The 24,198-nt window shown below is 32.2% G+C and overlaps 1 protein-coding gene across 1 annotated transcript in view; it reads right to left on the reverse strand.

Moving 5' to 3' along the window:
* LOC118205757 (ADP-ribosylation factor-like protein 13B) overlaps positions 1-16,639 on the reverse strand; it is a 66,851-nt gene extending 50,212 nt beyond the window's left edge. The window contains exons 1-2 of the mRNA XM_085820458.1: positions 15,346-16,639; positions 7,342-7,412 (exon numbers count right to left, since the gene is read on the reverse strand). Of these exons, the coding sequence (XP_085676584.1) occupies positions 7,342-7,412; positions 15,346-15,401 (127 nt within the window). The 5' untranslated portion in view covers positions 15,402-16,639. The remainder of the gene's footprint in view (positions 1-7,341; positions 7,413-15,345) is intronic.
* Between the last annotated feature and the right edge of the window lie 7,559 nt (positions 16,640-24,198).

The following is a 24,198-nucleotide window of genomic DNA, read 5'->3' on the forward strand; positions in this document are numbered from 1 at the left end:
ATTTGTTTTCTCTTAGGAACACGTCAAAAGTTTCATTTCGATCTGTTAATTTATTCATTGTTTAACCGCCCTTTATATCTAACGTGTTGTGCCTTTTTTCAGGTATGGATAAAATTGAGCAACATGCAGTTATCAAATTCTTTGTAGAGAAAGGTTTAAAGGCAATGGAAATTCATACTGAAATGGTGAATGTGTTGGGTGAATCTGCTCCTTCAAAAACAATGGTTTGCAAGTGGGCTAGTTTATTCAAAAGTGGTCGTACCAGTCTTGAAGACGATCCACGAGAGGGACATCCAAAATCTGCATCAACACCGGAAATCATCGGAAAAATACACGATATGGTATTGGAAGACTGTCGATTGACTGAAAGAGGTTTAACAGAGGCTTTAGGCATTTCATTGGGCACAGTGAGCAGTACTTTGAGTGTTAATTTGGGTTTCAAAAAACTCTGTGAAAAATGGGTGCCGCATTCTCTAACGATGGAGCAAAAACACATTCGGATGCAACTTTGCCAGCAACATTTCGAGCGTTTTAAGAATAAAAGCAAATTTATCTGTTGATTTATCACAATGGATGAGACTTGAGTCTACCATCATGATCCTGAATCAAAACAGGAGGCTAAGGAGTGGTGTGAACCCGGCTCTTTGGTGCTGAAGCGAGTTCGTGTGCAAAAATCAGCCAAGAAGATGTTAGCATCAGTTTTTTGGGATGCAAAAGGAATTTTGTTTATAGATTACCTTCAAACTGGCAAAACAATTAATTTGGATTATTATTGCAACCTTCTGAATCAATTAGACGAAAAAATTCGTGAAAAAAGACCCGGATTACAGAAGAAAATCATTTTCCACCAAAATAACGCACCTGCGCACACAGCTCAAAAAACCATTGCTAAAATAACTGAATTGAAGTACGAATTGTTGCAACATCCGGCCTATTTGCCAGATTTAGCTCCATCCAACTTCTGGCTCTTCCCACATCTCAAACAATATCTCTGTGGAAAACGATTTTCTTCAAACGAAGAGGTAATAGCTGCCGTGGAGGGATATTTTGCAGAGCTGCCGAAAAACCACTACAGTCAAGGGATCCATAAATTAGAAGACCATTGGAATAAGTGTATTGAAGTTGAGGGAAACTACATTGAAAAATAAAATAATTTTTCAAATAAAAATTGGTTTCTTCATTTCTGTTCCGCGAACTTATTGAACAACCTGGTATAAGGTATTTTCTCCCTCCTTTCTGCATACCTTCATGGTGTAATTAGAAGCACACTCAGCACGTATTAGAGAGGTTCAGGGTTCGAGTTCCAGTAAGGGCATTGCACATTTTCCACAGTTTCCTGAATTCAAAAAAAATTTAAATGACTCTACAAATGGTGCTCAAACTAAAAGGTGGTGGATAATAATTCGTCACCACCAGGATTTGGCGATTGCAGGGTTCATAGCCACATTTTAGTTAAAAAAATAAGCATCTATAAGCACTTTTCAAGCACATTTTAAGAAGAAAAGTAAGCACCTGTCTAATTACATTATACACAACTGCATAACCTTAAAAGAAAAATTAGACTTGCAATTTAAAATATTAGCAATGCAATATTTATTAAGAGAATGAGCATTACCTCAACCATGGAAAACAATTAACTTTTTTTAAAAATTTTAAATGACAGTTCAATTTACTGAATTAGTTTAGAATGAGAGGGAAAAAAAAACTATTCAGAACTAAACTATATTACAAGATTTAATGATGAAATTTCAGTTCAAAATATATAAAATAAACAATAATAAGCCATATTAATTGTATTTGCTTGGCACCTAATAATAAATACAATTTATTTTTCCACTCATATTAATATTTAAATAATTTAACTTTAATCAAAATTCTGAACATTTTCTAAATTTTCATTGCATAACAGTTTTCCCTTAACATACATTCCAAGCAAAGTAATTTAAGTAAAAAAGAGGAACATTTCTGAAATCAGGAGACGGAAAATTGCTTCATGCAGTCATCCTTTAACAGTAAAAGCTTAACTAACCCGTATACTCGGAAACTGCCAAATATTCCGTATAGTCGAGTGTAACTGGAAAAAGAGGAGGGAGCAGGAGATTGTAGCCGTTCTTTAGATTTCTTGGCTAAATAAACGATTTTGACATTTCGATATGTGCATCGTATAAAAATAGACCAACGGAACTGAGAAATATTCTGCTTAGAAAGAACAGTAAAACTCTTTTAAGTGTTCAGAAATACATCTCAGACTGAACATCAAAATTAATTATCTCTGCAAAATACCGCAAACATTATTGCGCAATACGTGCGGTGTAATTCTTCCATACGTGATATTATGCAATCGGAATCGGAATCAACAGCTGCCGGTATTCGGAGAATAAAGAACTAAATAAAGGAAAAGAAAGAAACATACTAATATGGGGTGTTTTCGATTCTAATTTTGAACAGACCGTTAAATTTCCGGAATAGAATCACTCTTCGCTTGGGTTGGGTAGACCGCAAAACTTTTAGTCCTATCCAATTCAGATTGGACAGTGACAAAAAAAAAAAAAAAAAAAGTCCACTGCTTCAATAATTAGCGATTTTGCGGAGAAAGGAGAGAACCTCCCAGCCTCCGTACTGTATAATGTATTTGGGAAAAAAAAAAAAAAAAAAAAAAAAAAAAGAAATTATTCTGACTATCGATTACCTTCCTTTTATTTAAGCCATTCTGAATATTATTCCTTAGAAAGCTAATCTGTGTAAAAATAAACCCATTTTTGGAAGTTTATCTACACTTCAGCAGCTACTGCAACTATATTATAAATATTCATACATATGCTCATAATATAGTAAGCATAACGATCATAATAAACACGAATATGAACTGACCACGCTGAACGATAATGTAAATTATTAAAATCTTGATAGAAATTCAAACATGTGTAGTATTTGGGTGGGAGGAAAAGAATACCGAATGTACCGGAATTTTCTACGGTTTTCACAATTCTTTGACCAATAGAACGACGTGCACCTGTCTGTACTCTTGCACGCACCATAGGTTACCTTAATGCAGAGAAAGGGGAAAAAGCTATTTCCGGGAGTATGATTCACCATCTGACGTTCCATATAAGGAAGAAAAGTTGTTTATTTAGTTTCGGCTTTGGTACGGGGAGAAAATGCACGTTCATTAAAAAAAAAAGCACTAAAAGCAAAAAATAAGCACTAAAAACAAAAAAATAAGGGCTTTAAAGAAAAAGTAAGCACCTATAAGGGTTTTTATATTTTATTTTCAAATATAAGGACTTATAAGCACTTGTAAGGACAGCTACGAACCCTGGATTGTGTCCCTAGCTTCCAGTCACCCTTCAAAACGGGAAGTACAGTACAAAATCTTTAATCCGGACGTGCATAATCCGGAATGATCTATAATCCAGATCTCAAAGCTACAAACTTTCTGCGCATGTGCATAATACCTTTATGCATCCGCATATGTGTTTAAGCATGCGCGTTTAATGTATAATGGACGGTATAAGCTAGGATAAAATTATCTAATTATCTATTTCAGTTAATGTTGCAGATTGCATTGTTCCTTAATCTTTTAATTGGATCCGGCTTATTATTTTTTGCAGACTGTTAGAGCAATTTTATAAAAAGTAAGTTTGAACTTTCGATTATGTCAAAAAGAGTTTACATTTCTGGAGCTGCCCAAGGATCTACAAAGCGAAAGCATGTTTCGATGTCCATCAAACAAAAAGTGGAATTGCTACAAAAAATGGATAAAGATATGAAGAAAGTGACAGAGAGATTAGTAAAAACAAAAAAATTTCGATTGACAAGTTAGTCGGTATTCTCGGCACAGCAATTATAGGACTCGAACAGTGGAACTTTGTAACTGAACAAGAAATTATGTCTGTTTATAGAATTATATTAGCACATAAAACGAAGCAACTTAACTTACATTGAAAGAAATGTTTAATAAAGTAAACAAATAACTATTAAGCTTTTTTTTTTTTTTTTTGTAAATTTTGATATCCTTTAGATCATAATTGCTCTTTATTTCATAAATTACGGTTTCATATGTTTAGTTTTATAATTTCTGCATGCCATCTTACCAGATTTAAATTGATGATCTATAATCCGAAAAACACCTAATCCGGAATCGCTAAAGTCCCGATGAGTCCAGATTAAAGACTTTGTACTGTATATAACATATTTTGTCCTTCCTTTCTACATGCTTTTGTCGAGTAAATGGAGGTAAACTTGGCATGTATTTGGGAGGTCTGGAGTTTGAATTCCGGCGAGAGCAATATATATTTTTCACATTTCCAGCATAAAAAAACTTAATGACTCTAAAGTGGTGTCTGAACTAAAAGGTGGTGGACAATAATTCATATTCTCTCCCACCTTTCCTCATGCCTTCAATGGTACAACTGGAAGCACACTCAAAGTGTATTTGAGAATCCCGGCTAGGGCACTGCACAGTTTTCACGTCTCCCGCTTTAAAGTAACCTAATGACTCTACAATGTACTAAACACATTTTGTTTTCATAATAATAACATCAAAAAAGTAAGACATTTCATTATGCAATTCATTTTAGCTAACTAAACTCCACATAATTAAATTTAATCAATACATTTTGCTTTTATAAAACTTCTTTAAACTTTGAGCAAAAGAATATAAAGAAAAATATCTACTTCTCCCTCTATGACCTTCTTAAGAAAAAAAAAAAAAAAAAAAAAAACACACAAAAGTCTCCAATAATGGCTTATTCTTCCTTCATAAGTCCAGAAAATAGAGCTTGCTTTTAATTAATATATTTTTAACAATTTTTACTACTCTAATTTCTAAAAAAATATAGTAGATAAAAGTTACATTATATAAAACAATAATATATAACTTTAAAAGATTATTTCAAATTAATTTACATATACACATATAATATTTAGACTGACCTACTAAGTTTAATAAACTATAATAATTAATGGAAAGCAGTTATCTACTACATATAGCATAATGTTTTTATGTTTTTGCTCACGTTTAGCCATAACAAGGTGCTCCTTTTATTAAAAAAAAAAAATATGTATGATCTGTCAATTCTATGTGTGCATTATTATTTTGCAATAATAAAAGTCATCATGCTGATTTCTTGTACATAATATTTTATATTATTCCTCATATTACATGACCATCAGATTATTGCATTAATCCCTTGTATTACAAGCTAATGTTCAGCAAATTCCCTCCCAAAAGACAACTTTATTATCTCTACTCTTTTATTATCCTGATGGACTGTGGATCCGGACAAACAGATTTCTACTACAGCAAAACTACCAAAAATTTTCACATCATACAAGACTGAGGGTGCACTCACCTTACATAACAGCAATACTGTAAAGCTCAATTTAAAAAGTTCATATGAATACATTAAGTGCAGAAGAAATAATGCTGTGTAGATGGCAAAAAAGAAAAAGACAAAAAAAATTACCTCCTCTAATCACATAACATTTGCTAGTTCAACGTATTTTGGAAATTACGGCCCAACTGATTGTTTATTTAGCTATCCTCATTACCAAGAACATTGCTCACGATTCATCACAGAGGAAAAAGACAATCACACCAGCATGGTGGGAAGGAAGACAACATATGTACAGCTTAGCCTAACCGAAGGAATTAAACCATAACCTCAGTTTAAAGCTTGCAATCAGCCTCTCCTAATCACCATACTATCCATTATTTGGAATTAACATGTGTGGTTAAATGTTTTTTAATATATATCATATACTTCACTTTAAAAAGTAACAGCTTTCATATGTTAGCTGATGGTGTTGTGTTTAATAGTTTTTAATGAACTAAAGAGACAGGCCAGATGAAAAGGAAAACAAACTTTTGAAGTAACTCTCAAAGGGAAACAAAAATTATTCAAGCAAAGCCAAATGATACTACTCTATTCTGTGTAGCACAGGAATTATAAAATGACTCCTTGAGCAAAAGCTAAAATTGTTAAGCACTAAACTCAACATAACTTTAGTTTACAAATGGGTTAGATTAATTTGTAATGACTCTTCACTAATTCCATGGCTTGTATTTATAATATGATCAAAGGAAGGAACTAGCAGTATAAGAATATTTCTGGAAAAAAAGGTTCTCAAAAATGCATTCTCAAATCTTAAAAATATATTTTCTACAAAGTTGGATAATGTTTTTGACTTGCTTTAAAAATCAGTCACCAATCAACTTCATGTGGAAACTAACAACTTGTATCTTTGGTTCTACTTGACCTATTTACACAACTGAAGCATGTGTCTAGATAAAATTAATAGTACAAAACAGTTAAACAAATAAATATGCAAAAATAAAATTATGAAGTGTAAATTAAATTATATTACATATTTTGTGTAATTATGTATGTAATTAATTATGTACATAATATTAAATTAAATTAATTAATAACCATAAAATTACAATAAAATGATGTATGAAATAAATAATAATTAATAAAAAAATACTCAAACAATATAAACACAAAATGAAAAATCATGGTACTTACGTATTAACGCAACCAGGCCAAAATTCGCATAAATCGCCAAATTTGGCGACCCTACTTACGACAACCCTACGTGTTATACGTAGTTTTTCGTAAAGAAATTATTTTTCTTACTGGTTAGATTGAATGCCCTGAAATACTTTAACTATGGGTATTTGGGATCTGCCTGCAAGTGAAAAAGATGCTGTTGAATTGTTGCAGGGATATGGAATTATACCGAACGAACGTACTTGTAAAAATCATCTTGACTCATACCGTCATCATTTTTACTCATACCTTATCGAATTTATATGGCGCCAAGCTCAAGCTGTTAATGGCGAAGACGGTTTTCAATCAGTGCTAAAAGCAATAGCCAAAAGATTTCCGCCGAAAAAATAATTCTGCAACTTATTCAAATTCGAAACCGGAAAGGTTTAATTGCTATTTTATATTTTAAAACAAAATAATATAAAAAACTGTATTAAAAATTATCTGTAATTAATAAATGTACATTTTCTTTCTATTCATACTTTTTTACTCAAACTTACAAATTGTGCCAACCTGGTTACGATAATACATAAGTACCAAAATCATTAAACATAAGATACAAATAAATAAAAACAAATTCACCAAATATTTATATAAATTACCACAACAGTATAGAACAATAAATAACAAAATGTTCTAAGAACTGAGTAACTAATATTCATTTAAAATTAATTATAACTAATGAGTAAGAAAACAATTACATATCTCAAAGACTGAATATGAAAACACAGTAATGCAGAAATCATAAGTAACTGATATACAAAATATATATAAAAGTATTGTTTACCTCCAACTAAATGCTTTGCTGTGCATGTTTTACCAGCATTATCAAGGCCTATCAGAAGCAAAGTTATCTCCCTTTAAAAAAAAGTAATAATTACATTTTTTTCAAATGATGGATGGCATAAAAATACTACACAAAAGTTTATGCATTTTAAATAATATACAAAAAAAGTTTTAGTTGAAAAAAAGTTCCCTCCCAAGCAAAGATACATTGTTACCAGATATTTTAATATATTTTAATTTTGAGTTCAACTGGCTTCCAAAAGTTTATGGGATGGTAAAATCTACAATATGGGAAAAGCAAAGCTTTGGTTAACAACAAATTGCACATGACAATTGTGTTTATGCATGGGAAAAAAAAAAAAAAAAAAAACACAAGCACTGTATGCAAAGATTAAAACAATATTTAATTTCCATAAATTACATAATTTTTGTGATATCTGTAAGAATGTATAAAATACATATTAAAATATGTCAAAGAAATTAAGGCAATCTATCAAAAGAAAACAAATACAGGTATGAAATACCAGGAGAGTTTTTACATTAAAATAAAAAAAAAAATAGTTTATTCTCATAGTAGTTTTGAGAAATCTGTGCTTTCTTAGCGAAAACCCTGGCCGCTCAGAAGGTTAACATATTGAGCACAGTTTCAGTCCCTGAGGATCGACAGCGACACTGGTCCCTCAAAATTAAAAAATAAATATAGTAATTTCAGTGAAATTTCTTAAAACTTATTTAAAAAATATTCACTTTAATTTATTAAAAATTATTTACTTTTAGACATTTTTGGCACTTTGGGCACTTGTAAAAGACACAAGATTTTGCCTAATTGCCTTTTGGATCAAACAATCTAGTTTGGTCACTAGTTTCATTAGCATTTATGCCACAAATGTTCTTCTACAGCTGCGTTGCCTGGTCTAATGAATTATCATCTTCCAATGATGATAACCATAATACTTGACGATGTCAACATTTGGATGATAAAAAATACTTCACTCAATTTATCACTATCTTCTTCTTTTTCGAACTTTTTTGGTTTTATAGACAATAAATACTTTCAAAAACAAACAAAAAATTTTCTATTTTCAAATCATCTCTCTACTTCCGTGGGTTTTCTCCAACTAATTGTCTCTAGGAAGTAACTTTTTTGCTATTCACATACATGTGCATTGGCATATATTGTAAGAAAAATAAGAATGTGAAACAAAGTGGTTCTCTGCTCATTCTCTCCAGTGCTCGCTTGCAATATTGGCACCACATGCAATGTGTTAAAGCTAAAAACACACAAATAAAACTTATACTAAAAGAGCATGTGAAGTCCATATCTTCACATAAACTTTACAGATTGCTTATGCTTTCAGAAAAGTGATCAACTATCACAAATGCTGGCAATGGCCATTTTTGATTCAAGAAGACCTGTCTGAGACTGGCAGGAAATGATAAACATGTAAACAGCATGCTCAAGGGCCTCCCAAATGTTTTTAAATGGATTAAGGTTGGGGAAATCCATACAGTTACTCCATATGAGAAGTTACTCCATACATGAAGAGTAAATCAACTACCACAGTGCAGTCTCGCAATGAGGTGCAGGACTTCATCTTAATACCAAACAGCCAACAGTGAACGGTCTTTAAAGATGTGCAGCTGGGTGAGATATCACACTAAAATTTCAGGCCACATGTTGCTTCCACTTCTGAATGATGTTCAATGAAGTTCTCAGCCTGATTCGAAGTGCCTCGTACTCTCCAGACTGTTACATACCTTTCACCTGATTCGAGGGCAAATCTAGGCTCATCTGAGAACAGGACGTTGTGCCAATCTGAGATGTTCATAACACTATTTTAATCTTTCTTCTCTGGATTCAGCGGTTTATAGAACAAAAACACTTGGTACTTGTCCAGGTTTATGGTTCTTTCAGGTGAAGCATTTAGTATACAGTTCTACAAGATATTGTACTACCAAGTGATGCTGCAGCCATGGACGTAACAGTTGTGGAGGTCACTTGTCGATTCCATTTGGCTAACATAGCAATATACCAAGCTACTACTGCAAACTAGTTGTGTCTCACTCCACTACTGGCATTAGTTCCAGTATCTACCATACATGGCATGCATTATAACCAGAATTCCCAATTTTTAACATTAGACCTAACAAAATTTTTAAAAATTCAGCAAGAATATTTTGAAATTAGGACTTAGTGAAGAAAATGGGCCTTTTTAAAATTTATTTAATAGTTTTTAGCTTTAAAGTTTGTTTGTAATACATAATTTTTTCTCTAATTATACAGATTTCATAAGTGATTATAATTCTCATTTTTATTTATAATTGTTTAGCTATTAATATCACTAATGTACGCAGCAGTAAGAAAAGTGACTTATAATTTTAATGATAGTAGTAATTATTTTATTACTTTTATTATTATTATACTGGTGCGTAAAACATAAGTAGAATTTTTTTTTCCCCGTTACTCCAAGAGAAATCTTCTGAGAGGCATAAAATTCAGAAATGAGAGACGGCATTTTGTATTTAAACGATGAGGAAAGCATAGTTGAGTAAAAATGAATACTATGCGTACAGTATTGAATCAAACAAAAAACGACTTTATTGAGCTCATAGTATCGTTACACACGATTGTCTGTACAAGAGGAAAAACAACAAGCAGATGTTCCTTAATATGGGATATGCCCTCCCCTTACTGCAATGGTTGCTACATACCGTCTATCCATATTCAGCACCAGATTGTCCAACAGATCTTGGGGTAAGAGTGCCCATTCTGTTTCAATTTTTTGGGTGTTCCCCGGAGAACGTAATCGTGCCACAAGGTGTCTCCCCAAAGCATTCCCCACACGTTCTATGGAATTTAAATCAGGGGAGTATACTTGGCCAATCCATTCGAGTGATATCCTCACTTTCCACTAGCTTCTGAACAGTAGGAGTTTGGTGTCGCCGTGCATGGTCATCCATAAAAACAAAGTCTGTTCCAATGGCACCTCAGAACAGATGCACATGGGGAAGGATCACCTCTTGACAGTAGCGATCTACGGTTACAGAACCTCTGTCGAAAACATGGAGCTCTGTCTGCCAGCTTAGCATAATGCCTCCCCAGACAAGAACTTCAGGACCACCGTAACGGTATCTTTCTGCGATGTTATTGGGATGAAATCGTGTCCCGAACTTTCTCCAAATCAAATGGCGTTGAAAATCACTTGTGGCACTAAAAACTACTCTTATCTGTAAAGAGGACATAACTCTATTGATAAGATGTCCAGTTTTTGTGATCCTTGCACCACTCTAAACGATGGCCAACTTTCAAAGGGATGTAGTATTCAGGATGGCAGGCGAATACCCCACCTTTGTGAAGGCATTCGGACACAGTAAACTGTGACCCTCGTTGCTCCGTTACTGAGCTATGGCACTTGCTGAGTGGTCTCAGGCTCTTATTACCTGCAAGACAATATATCAGTCATCCACTGCAGTTGTTTTCCTGTGGCGGCCACCAAAACGCATTTTGTCGCCTGTGACGTTTTGTTCCTGACATTTGCATAGGTATGACCTTTCTACTGAATTGCGTGGCCATTGTACTGGTCGCAAGAACCCCTTTTTTGCAATTTCTTTATCTGATTAAAATTTACATTTGTTGTTTAAGTTTTGCACACCAGTGTATTTTTAGTTTATTATTATTTTTGTTATTATTATTATTATTTAGTTTGTTATTTTATTAATTTAATTTATTAGTTTTTATAGTTTTATTTGAAATACTTAATTTTTTTTTCTAATTACATAAATTTTATATGTGATTATAATTTTCATTTTTGTTTATAATTTTTAGCTATTAATGTTACTAATGTAAGTAGCAGTCACAAAAGTGGCTTATTATTTTAATGATAATAGTTTTACTTTTTTAATATTATTTTCTTACCTTTTTATTATTATTAAGTTCATTATTTTATTAGTTTCATTTTTATTTTTGTAACATTATCTGATTTTGTTAAATTATTTCTCTAAATTGTTTAATTTTCTCAGAATTTGCAAAATACTTTCTCAGAATTGTAAAATCTCAGACCTTATGTCAAAAGTATCCACTAACAACTCTACTCATCATCTCTGCAATACTCTTTGTAAAATATTCTATAACAGTTCTTTATTTTGTCAAAAAATTTTACAGTGTCAAAATCCTTTATAGCATCTGTTATACCTGCAGCAAAACTTTACACTTCACACACTGCTGTGTTCCATTTTTATGCCAATTTTAATTAGTAGAAGTTCTAAGTACTCTGGCAAAAACTTGCCTGCCCCGGTTTGAACAAGTTTACAGGTACTCATGACATATTTCATATTACAGACGGCTATAATTTCAGAACTTAATACAGCCACTTTTTTTTCTCTGCTATTACCAAAGCTGGATTAACCATTAAGCAAAATAGGCATGCGCTTAGGGTATCAAGGATAATGGTCACCACAAAAAGACCCTTTAAACTGAAAAGGGAGGCACCACAAAAAATTCTCATTGTTGGTTTTATCATTGTATGTTTGGTGTAGCTAAACCAAAACTGAGAACGAATAAATTAAGGGAAAAAAAAAAAAAGGTTGATCTTTACATTATGGTAACTTGGCGATTTTTTGGCGAAAATTTGGCGACCAACTCTCCTACAGCAACCCTCTATTTATTCTCCCCGCCACCATTTTGTCTTCACGAAGTAAAGACATGTTTCTTTTCTTTTCATCTACTGAACACTTCTTCCAACAATCTACTAGCCAAATTACACTTATGCTAGAAATTTTATCTAACAAAACTGCTTAATCATGACAAATATTCACTGCAAAATTAGGGAAAAGTGCACAAACTTAAAAAAACATCCCAGAATTGCACAAAAATGGCATTGCGCACACTGTTCACTATGTCCATGTACACTGCTTTTTTCTCATAAATTAGAAAAATTTCACGAAAATACATGACAATTTTTTGAATCTTTAAACCCGGTAAAAAGAACATATATGAAATTACCTGATCGCGAAAAAGTATATACCCTTTCCAAATATGAACATTTCCACATATAAAATAAATAAAATATCCAAAAACTTTTACCTCTCAATTATCTATTATATTATAAACGTCACCAACGAATTCATACCGCAAACATTACAAATGCTTAGTGTCAAATATTTAAATTATTTCCATGCACGTTTACTTCAACTAAAACGTATACCAAATTCCTACAAACATAAAATTCACAAAATAACTATCATTTCATTAAAATATCACTAAACCATGTACATGTCGACTTATTTTTACTTAAAAAAACATCCCAGAATTGCACAAAAATGGCATTGCGCACATTCTTCACTATATCCATGTACACTGCTTTTTTCTCATAAATTAGAAAAATTTCACGAAAATACATGACAATTTTCTCAATCTTTAAACCCAGTAAAAAGAACATATATGAAATTACCTGATCGCGAAAAAGTATATACCTTTTCTAAATATGAACATTTCCCCGTATAAAATAAATAAAATATCCAAAAACTTTTACCTCTACATTATCTATTATATTACAAACGTCACTAACTAATTCATACTGCAAACATTACAAATGGTTACAAATACTTAGTGTCAAATATTTAAATTATTTCCATGCACGTTTACGCAAATTACTTTACTTCCACCTTACATTTAGAACAATGCATAAAAATAATATCCTCAAATAATTAAAAATACTTACTTACCTAATCTTCTTCAGAATCTTGATTATGTGTCCGATAAACTTTTCTTATTTCTGTTTCAGGATCTTTAAAATCATACTTATAGTTCACAGCAAGGTACCAGGTAAAATAAATAACTTAACATCTTTACTTCTATCTCGCACAACCTTAAAGAAGCACTTATTACTATCCCTTTCAATCCCACTAAATACCCATTTTGAATTCACTTTAGTTAGGGCCATGGGATCCAAAAATTAACGAACACTGTTTCACACAACACAGAATAAAGCCAAATACAAAATTTCCAGATTTTTTCCCGATTTCCCCCCTTTTTCCGATTAAAGAACCGTAATTCGTCCATTGATATCACATGACATATCCCATGATCTCTCATTTCCCTCACACAAAATAATGTGTAATCGGAACTGAGTACTGCTCACATTATTACCAAAGTCCCAGGTAGTAACCTTTATCGCCTCCAAATAGTCGCCAAACTACCAGTTACCATATTCTAAAGATCAGCCAAAAAAAAGATGAAGAAGAAAAGAAAAAAAGAAAGAAAAAAGAAACAGTTATACTGTAAATGTATTTAATCTCAATTTTTTTAAGCACTTAAGATACCTACAAGTCTTAATCTGGCCCTGTATAACTCTTATTATATTACGGATAACTGAAACTGTAGATATAAAAAAACCACTGTATAAATGACCATACAGTCATATCACAAAAAAAATATCATTATTTACTTTTGATACAGATGAGAGTTCATATAAAACAGAAGAGTTAATAATTTTACAACTCGCATAATTTACGTGTAAAAAAATTTACATTAAAAGAATAAAATAATGCTTGTAAAATGCTTTTAAAAAGTACAGATAAAATTAATTCTTAATATTACTTCTCAATAAACTAAGCCATACATATACATTAAAAAAATATCTGTCATGATACCTTTATATATGCATTTTGAAATTTACAATACGCATATACAGAAAGAAAAGAAGTGAAGTGAAATAGGCACTTTGGAATTACAGTAAAAAAATAACATCTATTCATGGCCTTTAGGGGAATCTTAAGGTTTTGAGACCAAACCCTTGGCTGCTTAGAGGGTTAAACAATCTACTTTGATACGCTGATGAGGAATTCATATTTTTCTAATTCAGAAGATATTTGAAATACCTTATGCCTCATCAACAGGCAATAACTTCCTCTAGTGTTTCTGAACTTTATTTACATCTAGATAAGTTTATACTTCCAAGCTGAAACTCACTAATTGCAGAATCAACCACCCCTCAGCATGTTTTTAAGAATTGCACAAACTCGGTATCCATGTACATATCGACCTATTTTCAATTAAAAAAAGATCTCAGAATTGCACAAAAATGGAATTGTGCACTCTCTTTATACATGTATATATCGACCTGCTTTCACTTAAAAAGTCAAAGAAAATTGACAAAAATCCAATTCTTTTTATTCTTGTAAAAAGCGCCAAGCAAACGCCAAACAAATAAGTGGCCGATTCTGCACTTTACCCACAATCCTTTCAAGAATTAAAACAAAAAAACCATCATTTTATTTTTAGGTACACATTAACTGCTATACACATACAAAAAGAAAGGAAGCACTTCCGCAAAGGATCCGTTAAATGTAAACATTGCCAAATATGTGCATCTGCCACTTTTGAATGAAATATGGAATTAAGAGGTGGAAGAAGAGAAATTTGACCTAAAATTCCCATTATTAGGGTAATTTTGTAAATGAAAAACAGAATTTTTTTTTTAATTTTCCAACTTTTAATGTTTTTCTAGAATACTGGTGAAAAATTTTCGACGACTTTTTGCTATTATTAAACTTAATTATGGAAGATGTTTGCACTTTACAATTAATGAAAATTAGCTTATTATGAGCCAGAAAAGATAACGATTTTAAAAAGTTTACAAAAATATTATATGTGGTGAGAACTCACCCTTGAACAATTACAATACATGTTTTATCAAAACTGTAATACTTGGTATTCAAAGAAGAATAAGTTAAAACTTGAAGTTCAACCATAAATTTTCATATATTTAGTCAGAAATAAATTCTAAAGTTTACAGAATTACATAAATATTTTCTACTCGTGTTTTATTAAGATACATCCCACAAAAGATAATTCACACGAAGACAATTTAGCAAATGAGGAATAACCTAAAATATAATATTCCAGTAATTACAAAATGTAGCAATCTACAATTCGAAAATGTTCATTTTAAAAAATTGGACAAATAACAATATAAAATTAATTTATTTCGAAGTTATTCCTCACCTATAAGAGCCGATTCTATGTTTCTTACATAAACAGTTTGAAAAAGCATTTCCCATTTCTTTGCAGTTACGTCATTCCTTTAAGAAAAGTATGAAAATATTTAATTCTATAAAATCTGTAACATATTTTTAAAATTTTTACCGAAGATTAGAAAAAATGTGAAAGAACTTTTTAAATAATAAATAATCGATCACTAGAATGAATACATGCTTCCCAGAAATGTAAACATTTACTTGGATGCGTTCTGACACTTAAGAGTTGAGAAAATAACTTCCTGAATACAGTCCGTATATTTCAAAACCTAGTAGGCTGTAAAATAGCATGAATAGAATTAGATCTTTAAAAGAAGAAAAGAAATCAGCTGGAGTGTAAATAATGTCAATATCTTAAAACAGTAAATATTTAATTTCTTACAATTAAATACTGTGGAGGCATCATTCGCGTTAATGAAGCGCCATCTGTTGAACTTCTCGCATGCAATTTTCTTTTCGCCAGAATGGCAACATGAAGCAACAGAGAAGAAAAAGAACGGTGACTGATTTTTTGTGTGTGTAGTTCTATATCTAAAAAATGTAAATAAATATTAATCTTATTGGAGTAAGAGCAATGTTTAACATTTCCTATGTTCAAGACATCCACACTGATTTACCCTAGAGATACAGGCTGACTCGTCAGCCATTTTGAATCTAAGCTTTAGGGTTGCAATTTAGGTGTGGAGAGGCAACTTTGGCTCTTTAGCGCTGTCCGCTAAAATTTAACATTCTAGAGAATCCGAATTTCAGCTTTTTTCTGCATCCATATAAAAATGTGTGGCTTTTTCCCGTTCTTTTGTCTGCAGTTCAGATTCTTTCTCGTATTTTTTTTTTTTTTTAAATTGCCAAATTTCTCGTATGATTCAAGTTATTTTAAAAGTTTCTAAAACATTTTCACATATCATATTTCAAATTTGTATTTTTAGTTAAAAATACTTTCTTTTTGAATTCCTTTATTGAATTTTCAAATTTTTCTTTTAAATACACGCAGAATGTTATTCATCTCAAAATGTATTTTTTGACAAGAGCTTTCCCTCAACCTCCATTAATTTAGGATAAGGTTTAATCTTTAATTCTCGTTTTTTATTTTTAATATGTTATTTGAATTTTGCTCACATGGAATCAAACGTCTATTACCGTAGCAAATTTGTTAAAAATGTTATTTTGTGTGTGTTTCCAGAAAAAGCTGCTAAACACTTTATGATTTTAAATACTGATTCAGGATATACACCTTTAAATTATAATGCTTTTAGAATGAAGTGCAGAATGCTATAAAAATTACTTCAATGCTCAGATGACTGTGGGATTCATAGATTTAATAGAGTAAAAAATTCCATTAAATATTTTTTTTTTCTTTATTTAGCTAAAAACAATATTAAAATAATACACACACAAATAAATAAAAATAATACCTTTACATACAGAATTTACAGATACTATTTACTTATAAATTTATTTGTTGTTGATGGTTACTTTTTATTATACTTGGAAAAATTATACTTACATACATTTGCTCTTAATATTACACATATATGAATATTTAAATGATAATTCCATAACATAATAAGATTCAATCTATATCACAGCAAAGACAATACTTAAATCACAGTTCTTTTTATTAATTAATTTGCATAAGTAAAAACATAAAAATATTATTTAGCTCCAAATCTATAAAATAAGTCCTCTAGTAACAAACATATGACAAACACATATAGTGAAAATAAAGATAAATAAATAAAAATGTTTTGCTTTTTTGTCTAATGTAGTGCAATTCAGTCTATTATATTCAAATTTTATTAAAACATACTGCAGTAATTGAATTTTTTCCATTATACATCAAACTGCTTTATATAGAATGATATTATATTAGTTTTACTTTTAAAACTAATATAATATAATTAATTCTCATTTATATGCAGAGATGTTTGAATAAATGCAAAAAACCATCTGAATAAATCTTAGCCAACACTATTCAGATAATATTCTTGTTTTCAAGGTATATCATTTTTATTTTGTTCTTTTTCCATTAAAGGAGCTAACCTAAGAGACTTATTTCATTTACATATATCTCATTGATATTATAAATATAGCTTAAACATGTTTTATGTGCATACTCAAAGGGGGGTGGGAAGCCTTGATTCAAAATCTGTTTTAAAGCAATAAGTAAATAAATAAAATACACTGGTTCTATTAGAATGTCAAAAAATACTGTTATGTATTCTATAAACAAATACAAATTATCACATCATACTACATAACCCTGGTACAAAAGAAGAAATGTCTGATTAGGAACATACTCTATTTATTTAGTAAAAAAGAAGAGTAAAACATATGCAACATCTCATTATGAAAAATCCTGTGTGGAAATTATTTTGATTAATTGATAGATGGCGCTAGCGTTGCGTGTTAACGAGACGCGACGTGCCTTCTGAATTTCCATAGACTCTCCACCGGCAGTTCGATAGATGGATGTCTGATGGTTCGCACACTATTTGATTAGGAACACTTCGGTTCTTATTTGATTTCGATTTTCGATTATGAAAGCATATAGATTTATTTGTCAACTGAACCACCATGTTTGATCTATGATCTGTAAATATTGTACATATTAAAAGTTACATTTAAAAAGTGATTGATGTCGATTTATAGATCTTAGAATATTTTGAAACAGCTGGTGCATTAGGCCGTCAAGAATTGGATTTAGCACGTTGCAAGTGTGCGGAGTCGGCAAAAAAGGTAAGTCTAAACTTTCTGATTTGTAGAGTAACTATGGCGGAAGAGTCTGTTGTTAAATTAAAATCGAAACGCAAAGTTATCAGGACCACCGTGTCCAAGATTCTAAAAAAAATCGAATCGGAGTTGAATAAAGAAGAAATTGATACAAGTACATTAGAAGAAAATTTAGATCAATTAATCACGAAATCAAAAGCTCTGAGTGAGTTAGATGCTCAGATAAAGCGTGACTTGAAATCAGAGGCAGAAGAGTTTGAAACAGAAATTCTATCTTGTATCGAATACGAAGAGAAAATTCAGTTATGGCAATTCAGAGCAAATAAAAAATTGAAAGAATTGAATAAAGTAACAAATTCGGATAATGAAAACTCTCTTAACGAAACTAATTCTAAAATCGAAAGCAATAAATGTACGCGTCTGCCAAAATTAACCATCGCTAAATTCTATGGAGATTACACCCAGTGGACAAGTTTTTGGAACTCTTTCAAGGTAGCAATCCATGATAATGAATCTTTAACAAAGATCGAAAAATTTAATTATTTAAAATCGTACTTATGCGGGAACGCCGCAAACGCGATAGAAGGCTTTTGCATTTCGGAACCAAATTACGATGAAGTTGTCGAAATACTTAAAAACAGGTTTGGCAGAAAAGATATAATTATAAACTCACACATGCAAAAACTCCTGAATCTTACCCCAGTAACCAAATCCAGTGACACTGTAAAACTTCGCAAACTTTGTGACACTATCGAAACTCAAATACGCAGCTTGAAATCATTAGAAGTCACACCGGATAAATACAGTTATATGTTGATTCCAGCCATAATGAAAACTCTGCCGTCTGATATAACCTTAGAATTTAATCGTAAAACGGATTCGTCATCCTTTTTTAATGTTGACGAATTATTGCACTTTGTTCGTTTAGAATTGGAAAGTCGCGAGAGAAGCCATCTTTTGCTCTCCATTCATAAATCAGAAAGCACTTCCTGTGTTTATAAAGAGAAGGGTGGGAAGGGGAGTATCGTTCATTCCACTTACCAGCTCTTGGCGCCGGTTAAAGAAAACAAAAATACTAATTGCTGTCTGTTTTGTAATACATCCAAACATGTTACTGAAGACTGTGAATCACTGACAGTTGATGAGAAGAGAAATTTATTACGTAAACATTCCCGATGTTACCTTTGCCTGAAATTAAACCACCGCCTAAAGCAGTGTTGAAGCGATCTCGTCTGCTCCAAGTGCAAAGGTCGACATAACCGTTCAATATGCTTTCGCGCTGAGAAAGAACGAAATGAAAAAAATAAAAGTATAGAAGATTCGCATGTTCTTTCAGCATTCTCACGCAACAAAATTAAAACTATTTCACTTCAAACGTGTTGCGTAACACTTCGAACAACTTACGCAGTCGGTTTTAATTAGAGCTCTACTGGATTCAGGTAGTATGCGTTCCTTCCTAAGAAAAGAAATCGCGGATAAATTGAAGCTTCCTGTTATTCGAACAGAGACTCTTTCGGTATTTACGTTTGGAAATAAAACACCCATTAGAAAAACATTTGACGTTGTTAAGATAAAATTACAGAACAAGGAAACACCGAATTTGAAAATCGAAATTGAAGCTCTCGTGACTGAACAAATTTCAAGTTCTGATTTACCACCTCCTAATCTGGATAGACACATTTTAGGCAAACAGTTAGAAGGTTTACAACTCGCAGATTCTTGGGATTGCAAAGAAAAAATTACTCTTTTGATAGGAGCTGATCATTATTATGATGTAGTAACTGGGAAACTTAAGCGCTTAAACAAACATTTAGTAGCTGCTGAAACGTTATTCGGTTGGTCTCTGCTAGGTTACACTAAAGGTACAACACACACGTCCACAGCCTTCAATATCATAGTTGAGGAAAATATAATATCTGATCAGATAAAGAAATTTTGGGAGCTTGAAAGTTTAGGTATAAAACCTGAAAATGAATTATCTGAACCATTAGACAATACCACAATGGAAAATTTCGAATCGGAAATTTTATACAGAAATTCTCGTTACAAGGTTAGGCTGCCATGGAAGTCTGATAGAAAATATGAGTTACATGACAATAAAGCGATTGCGCTGAAACGATTTGAGAAACTTGTAAAGCGATTTCAGAATAACCCTGAACTCTTTTTATTCGTATCAAACAGTTCTACAAGATTATTTACAACAAAACATCATTGAACCAGTTCCAGACACTGTTGATAGTGAATCTCAAATCACGTTTTATTTGCCTCACAGAGAAATCGTTCGTAGTGATCGAACTACTAGTAAACTACGTATCGTATTCGACGCGTCTTCACATGGACCTGCTGAAATCTCGTTAAATGACTGCTTGCATATTGGTCCAAATTTGTATCCTGACATTCTTGAAGTTCTGTTGGCCTTCAGGCTTCACCCTGTAGCATTTACAAGTGACATAAAGCAGGCTTTTCTTCAGATAGAAGTAGATGAGAAGGACAGAGATGTAACGCATTTTCTGTTTACTAAAAACCCATTCGATGATCCACAAAATTTTATAACTTATCGGTTCACACGTGTGTTATTTGGCGTAAACAGCAGTCCATTTTTACTGGCTGCAACCATTAAACACCATTTGAAACAATATGAGAAAACCTACCCTGCCACTTGCGAATTTCCAAATGATCACATTTATGTAGATGACATCATTGGAGGACACCAAAACGTTGAACTTGCTTTCAATACCAGTTTAGAATGCGTCAGCATTTTTAGAGATGCTAGTATGATTCTACATAAATGGCACACCAATTCTCAAGAACTGCGCGAATTATGGATTAAAGAAGGTATTGAATCCGAGGAATCTAGTCATGTTTCGGAAGCTGGAAATCCTCCATTGAAAGTGTTAGGAGTCGCTTGGGACAACCAAGGTGACATAATTTACTTTGATGTAAAACATTTGATAACATTTCTCTCAAAACAAGTTAATACTAAACGTTTCGTCCTACAAGCAATAGAGAGTCAAAATCTTATTGCAGCAAATTTGGACACTTGCTTTAAGATTGGGATGATGAACTACCAGAAAATTTATGTTCTGTTTGGAAAACATGGTGCAAAGAAGTTTCCAATTTGGACGAAATCGGTATTCCACGATATTATTTTTCTGCAATTGGTAATAGTGATGTGGAACGGATTGAACTGCACTGTTTTTCTGACGCTAGCAAAAGGGCATATGGTACAGTAGCGTATCTACGTATAATTTCTAGCAATGAACAAATATATACGGTTTTTGTTGCTTCAAAGACTAGAGTAGCGCCTTTAAAACCACTCACCTTACCTAGGTTGGAACTAATGGGAGCTCTTTTGTCAGCCAAATTAGGCACTAGCATCAATAAAGTTTTGAAGTTACAACCTTCTTGTTTTTTCTGGACTGATTCGAAAATCACACTTTTCTGGATAAAAGACTGTGCAAAGAAATTTAAGCTTTTCGTTAAAAATCGTATTCAGGAAATACAAAATTTAACATCCCCAGAAAGCATTATTGCCCCGGTAAATGTAATCCCGCTGATTTGGCTTCGAGAGGAGCTAAACTTCCAGATTTGAAAAACAATCCTATCTGGTTTCAAGGACCAGAATGGCTTAGAATGTCGTCTGAGTTGTGGCCTCGACAGAATGAAGAGAAACCTGTCACTGAAGAAGAATTAGAATACCGCAAAAATATTAATGATATTTATGAATTTGTATGCACGGCAGTTGAAGAAAGGGTAATAGACATCTCAAAATATAGTAATTTAAGAAAATTGTTGAGAATAACTGGTTGGATAAAGAGATTCATCGGTAAAATTAGGAAAACAAACCATTTGACAGGTCCATTAACGACTGAAGAAATAGTAGATGCCGAAAATTATTGGATTCGATCTGAACAAGAACGTTTCTATCTCGAAGAAATTGAGTCTCTGAAGAAAGCGAATAAAATCGAAAAGAAATCATCCTTATATCTTTTTAACCCATTTTTAGACCAGAACGGGATACTGAGAGCAGGTGGAAGATTAGAACATTCTAGTTTGTCACAGGATGAAAAACATCCGGCAATTCTTTCAAGAGACTCCTGGCTAACAAATTTGATAGTAGAAAGTGCACATGTTAAAATGATGCATGGAGGAGTAGCAACGACCTTAGCTGAAATTCGAAGTCGCTTTTGGATCCCAAAAGGACGTCAATTTATCAAGAAAATAATAAACAAGTGTCTTATTTGTAAAAGATATTCATTGAAGTCTGCTGACCAGACCACTTCTCAACTTCCAGAAGACAGAATCAATGAGACACCACCATTCTACGTATCTGGCATAGATTTTGCTGGACCGATTTACGTAAAAAACATCGAAGGAAGTCAAAAAGCCTATGTAACATTATTTACATGCGCTATCACTAGAGCCATATATCTGGAACTTGTACCGAATCTCTCTACAGATTCTTTCTTGATGGCATTCAAAAGATTCACGTCTAGGAGAGGCAATTGTCGAGTAATTTATTCGGACAACGCGAAAACTTTTAAAAAGGGAAAAAAAGAACTCGAACATTTCTCTAAACTATTGTCGAATGAGAAATTCCAAGATTTTCTGTCGAATGAAAGAATCAGTTGGAAGTTTATAATAGAACGAGGGGCTTGGTGGGGAGGCTTCTACGAGAGATTAGTAAAATCAGTGAAAGAGTGCTTACGAAAAATTCTCGGTAAAGCTTTACTAACGTTTGAAGAATTGTCAACAGTTTTAGCACAAGTGGAAGCTGTTTTGAATTCTCGTTCTTTGACATATGTGTACAATGACCACAAGGAACCGTTGCCACTAAAGCCAGTCAATTTTTTGATTTTTGGAAACAAAGATTCTACATTACCTATCAACTTTAATTCCATTGTTAAAGTTGGCTCTACCAAGTCCTCTCTGACTAAAAGAAAGATTTATCAAGATTTATTGGTTAGGCAACTGTGGACTAAATGGAAAAAACAATATTTGATGGATCTTCGGACAGCTCATCAATTAAAAAATCCTAACGTTTATGATGATCTAAAAGTTGATGATCTTGTATTAATTGAAGGCAACAATAAGTGCAAACTTTTGTGGAATTGTGGTAGAGTGATAAACGTTTTTCGTGGTCATGACAACAAAGTTCGTTCTTGTGAACTAAAAACTGCTGATGGAACAATAATAAAACGACCAGTTCAATTATTATATCCTTTGGAACTTTAAAATTTTTTTTTATTGTTTAATAATATGAATAAGATTGAATATGTTTTATGCAATTGTTTATTTTACTAGTTTAATTTCATACGCTTAGATTAAGAATAGTTTAGATTTACTGAAGTAGTGTCAAATTATATTTGATGATAACATACCTTTTTTAGAATTTAGTGATTATAGTTTGAATATATTTTCTATTCATTTAATATACTTTTATAATTATATGTTAAAATACTTATTGCTATAAATTTGATTCTTGTTAGATTGATGTGAACTCTTGACAGAGTTCAGGTGGGGAGTGTGTGGAAATTATTTTGATTAATTGATAGATGGCGCTAGCGTTGCGTGTTAACGAGACGCGACGTGCCTTCTGAATTTCCATAGACTCTCCACCGGCAGTTCGATAGATGGATGTCTGATGGTTCGCACACTATTTGATTAGGAACACTTCGGTTCTTATTTGATTTCGATTTTCGATTATGAAAGCATATAGATTTATTTGTCAACTGAACCACCATGTTTGATCTATGATCTGTAAATATTGTACATATTAAAAGTTACATTTAAAAAGTGATTGATGTCGATTTATAGATCTTAGACTTTTGAAACATCCTGCAAGCCATTACAATACTATAAGACATTGATTAGTAAGGTAAACATCAGTTGATCATTCTTTCACAACAGCAATAAATGTTTCATTCAAAATTCCTAATAACATGCCAAAACAGATTCACAATTGATGCCTCATTTAATGTCACACAAAAGTAAATCCCGATTTAGCTGACTATGAGATCTTCTATTGTAGAGGACTTTCTAAGGAGAACTGGCTTGTATTCACATTACACATGGGGAAAAACCACAAAAA

The sequence above is a fragment of the Stegodyphus dumicola genome, chromosome 1 (assembly GCF_044657685.1).
Source record: "Stegodyphus dumicola isolate Sdum_Otavi_A_Nest chromosome 1, ASM4465768v1".
NCBI lineage: Eukaryota > Metazoa > Arthropoda > Arachnida > Araneae > Eresidae > Stegodyphus > Stegodyphus dumicola.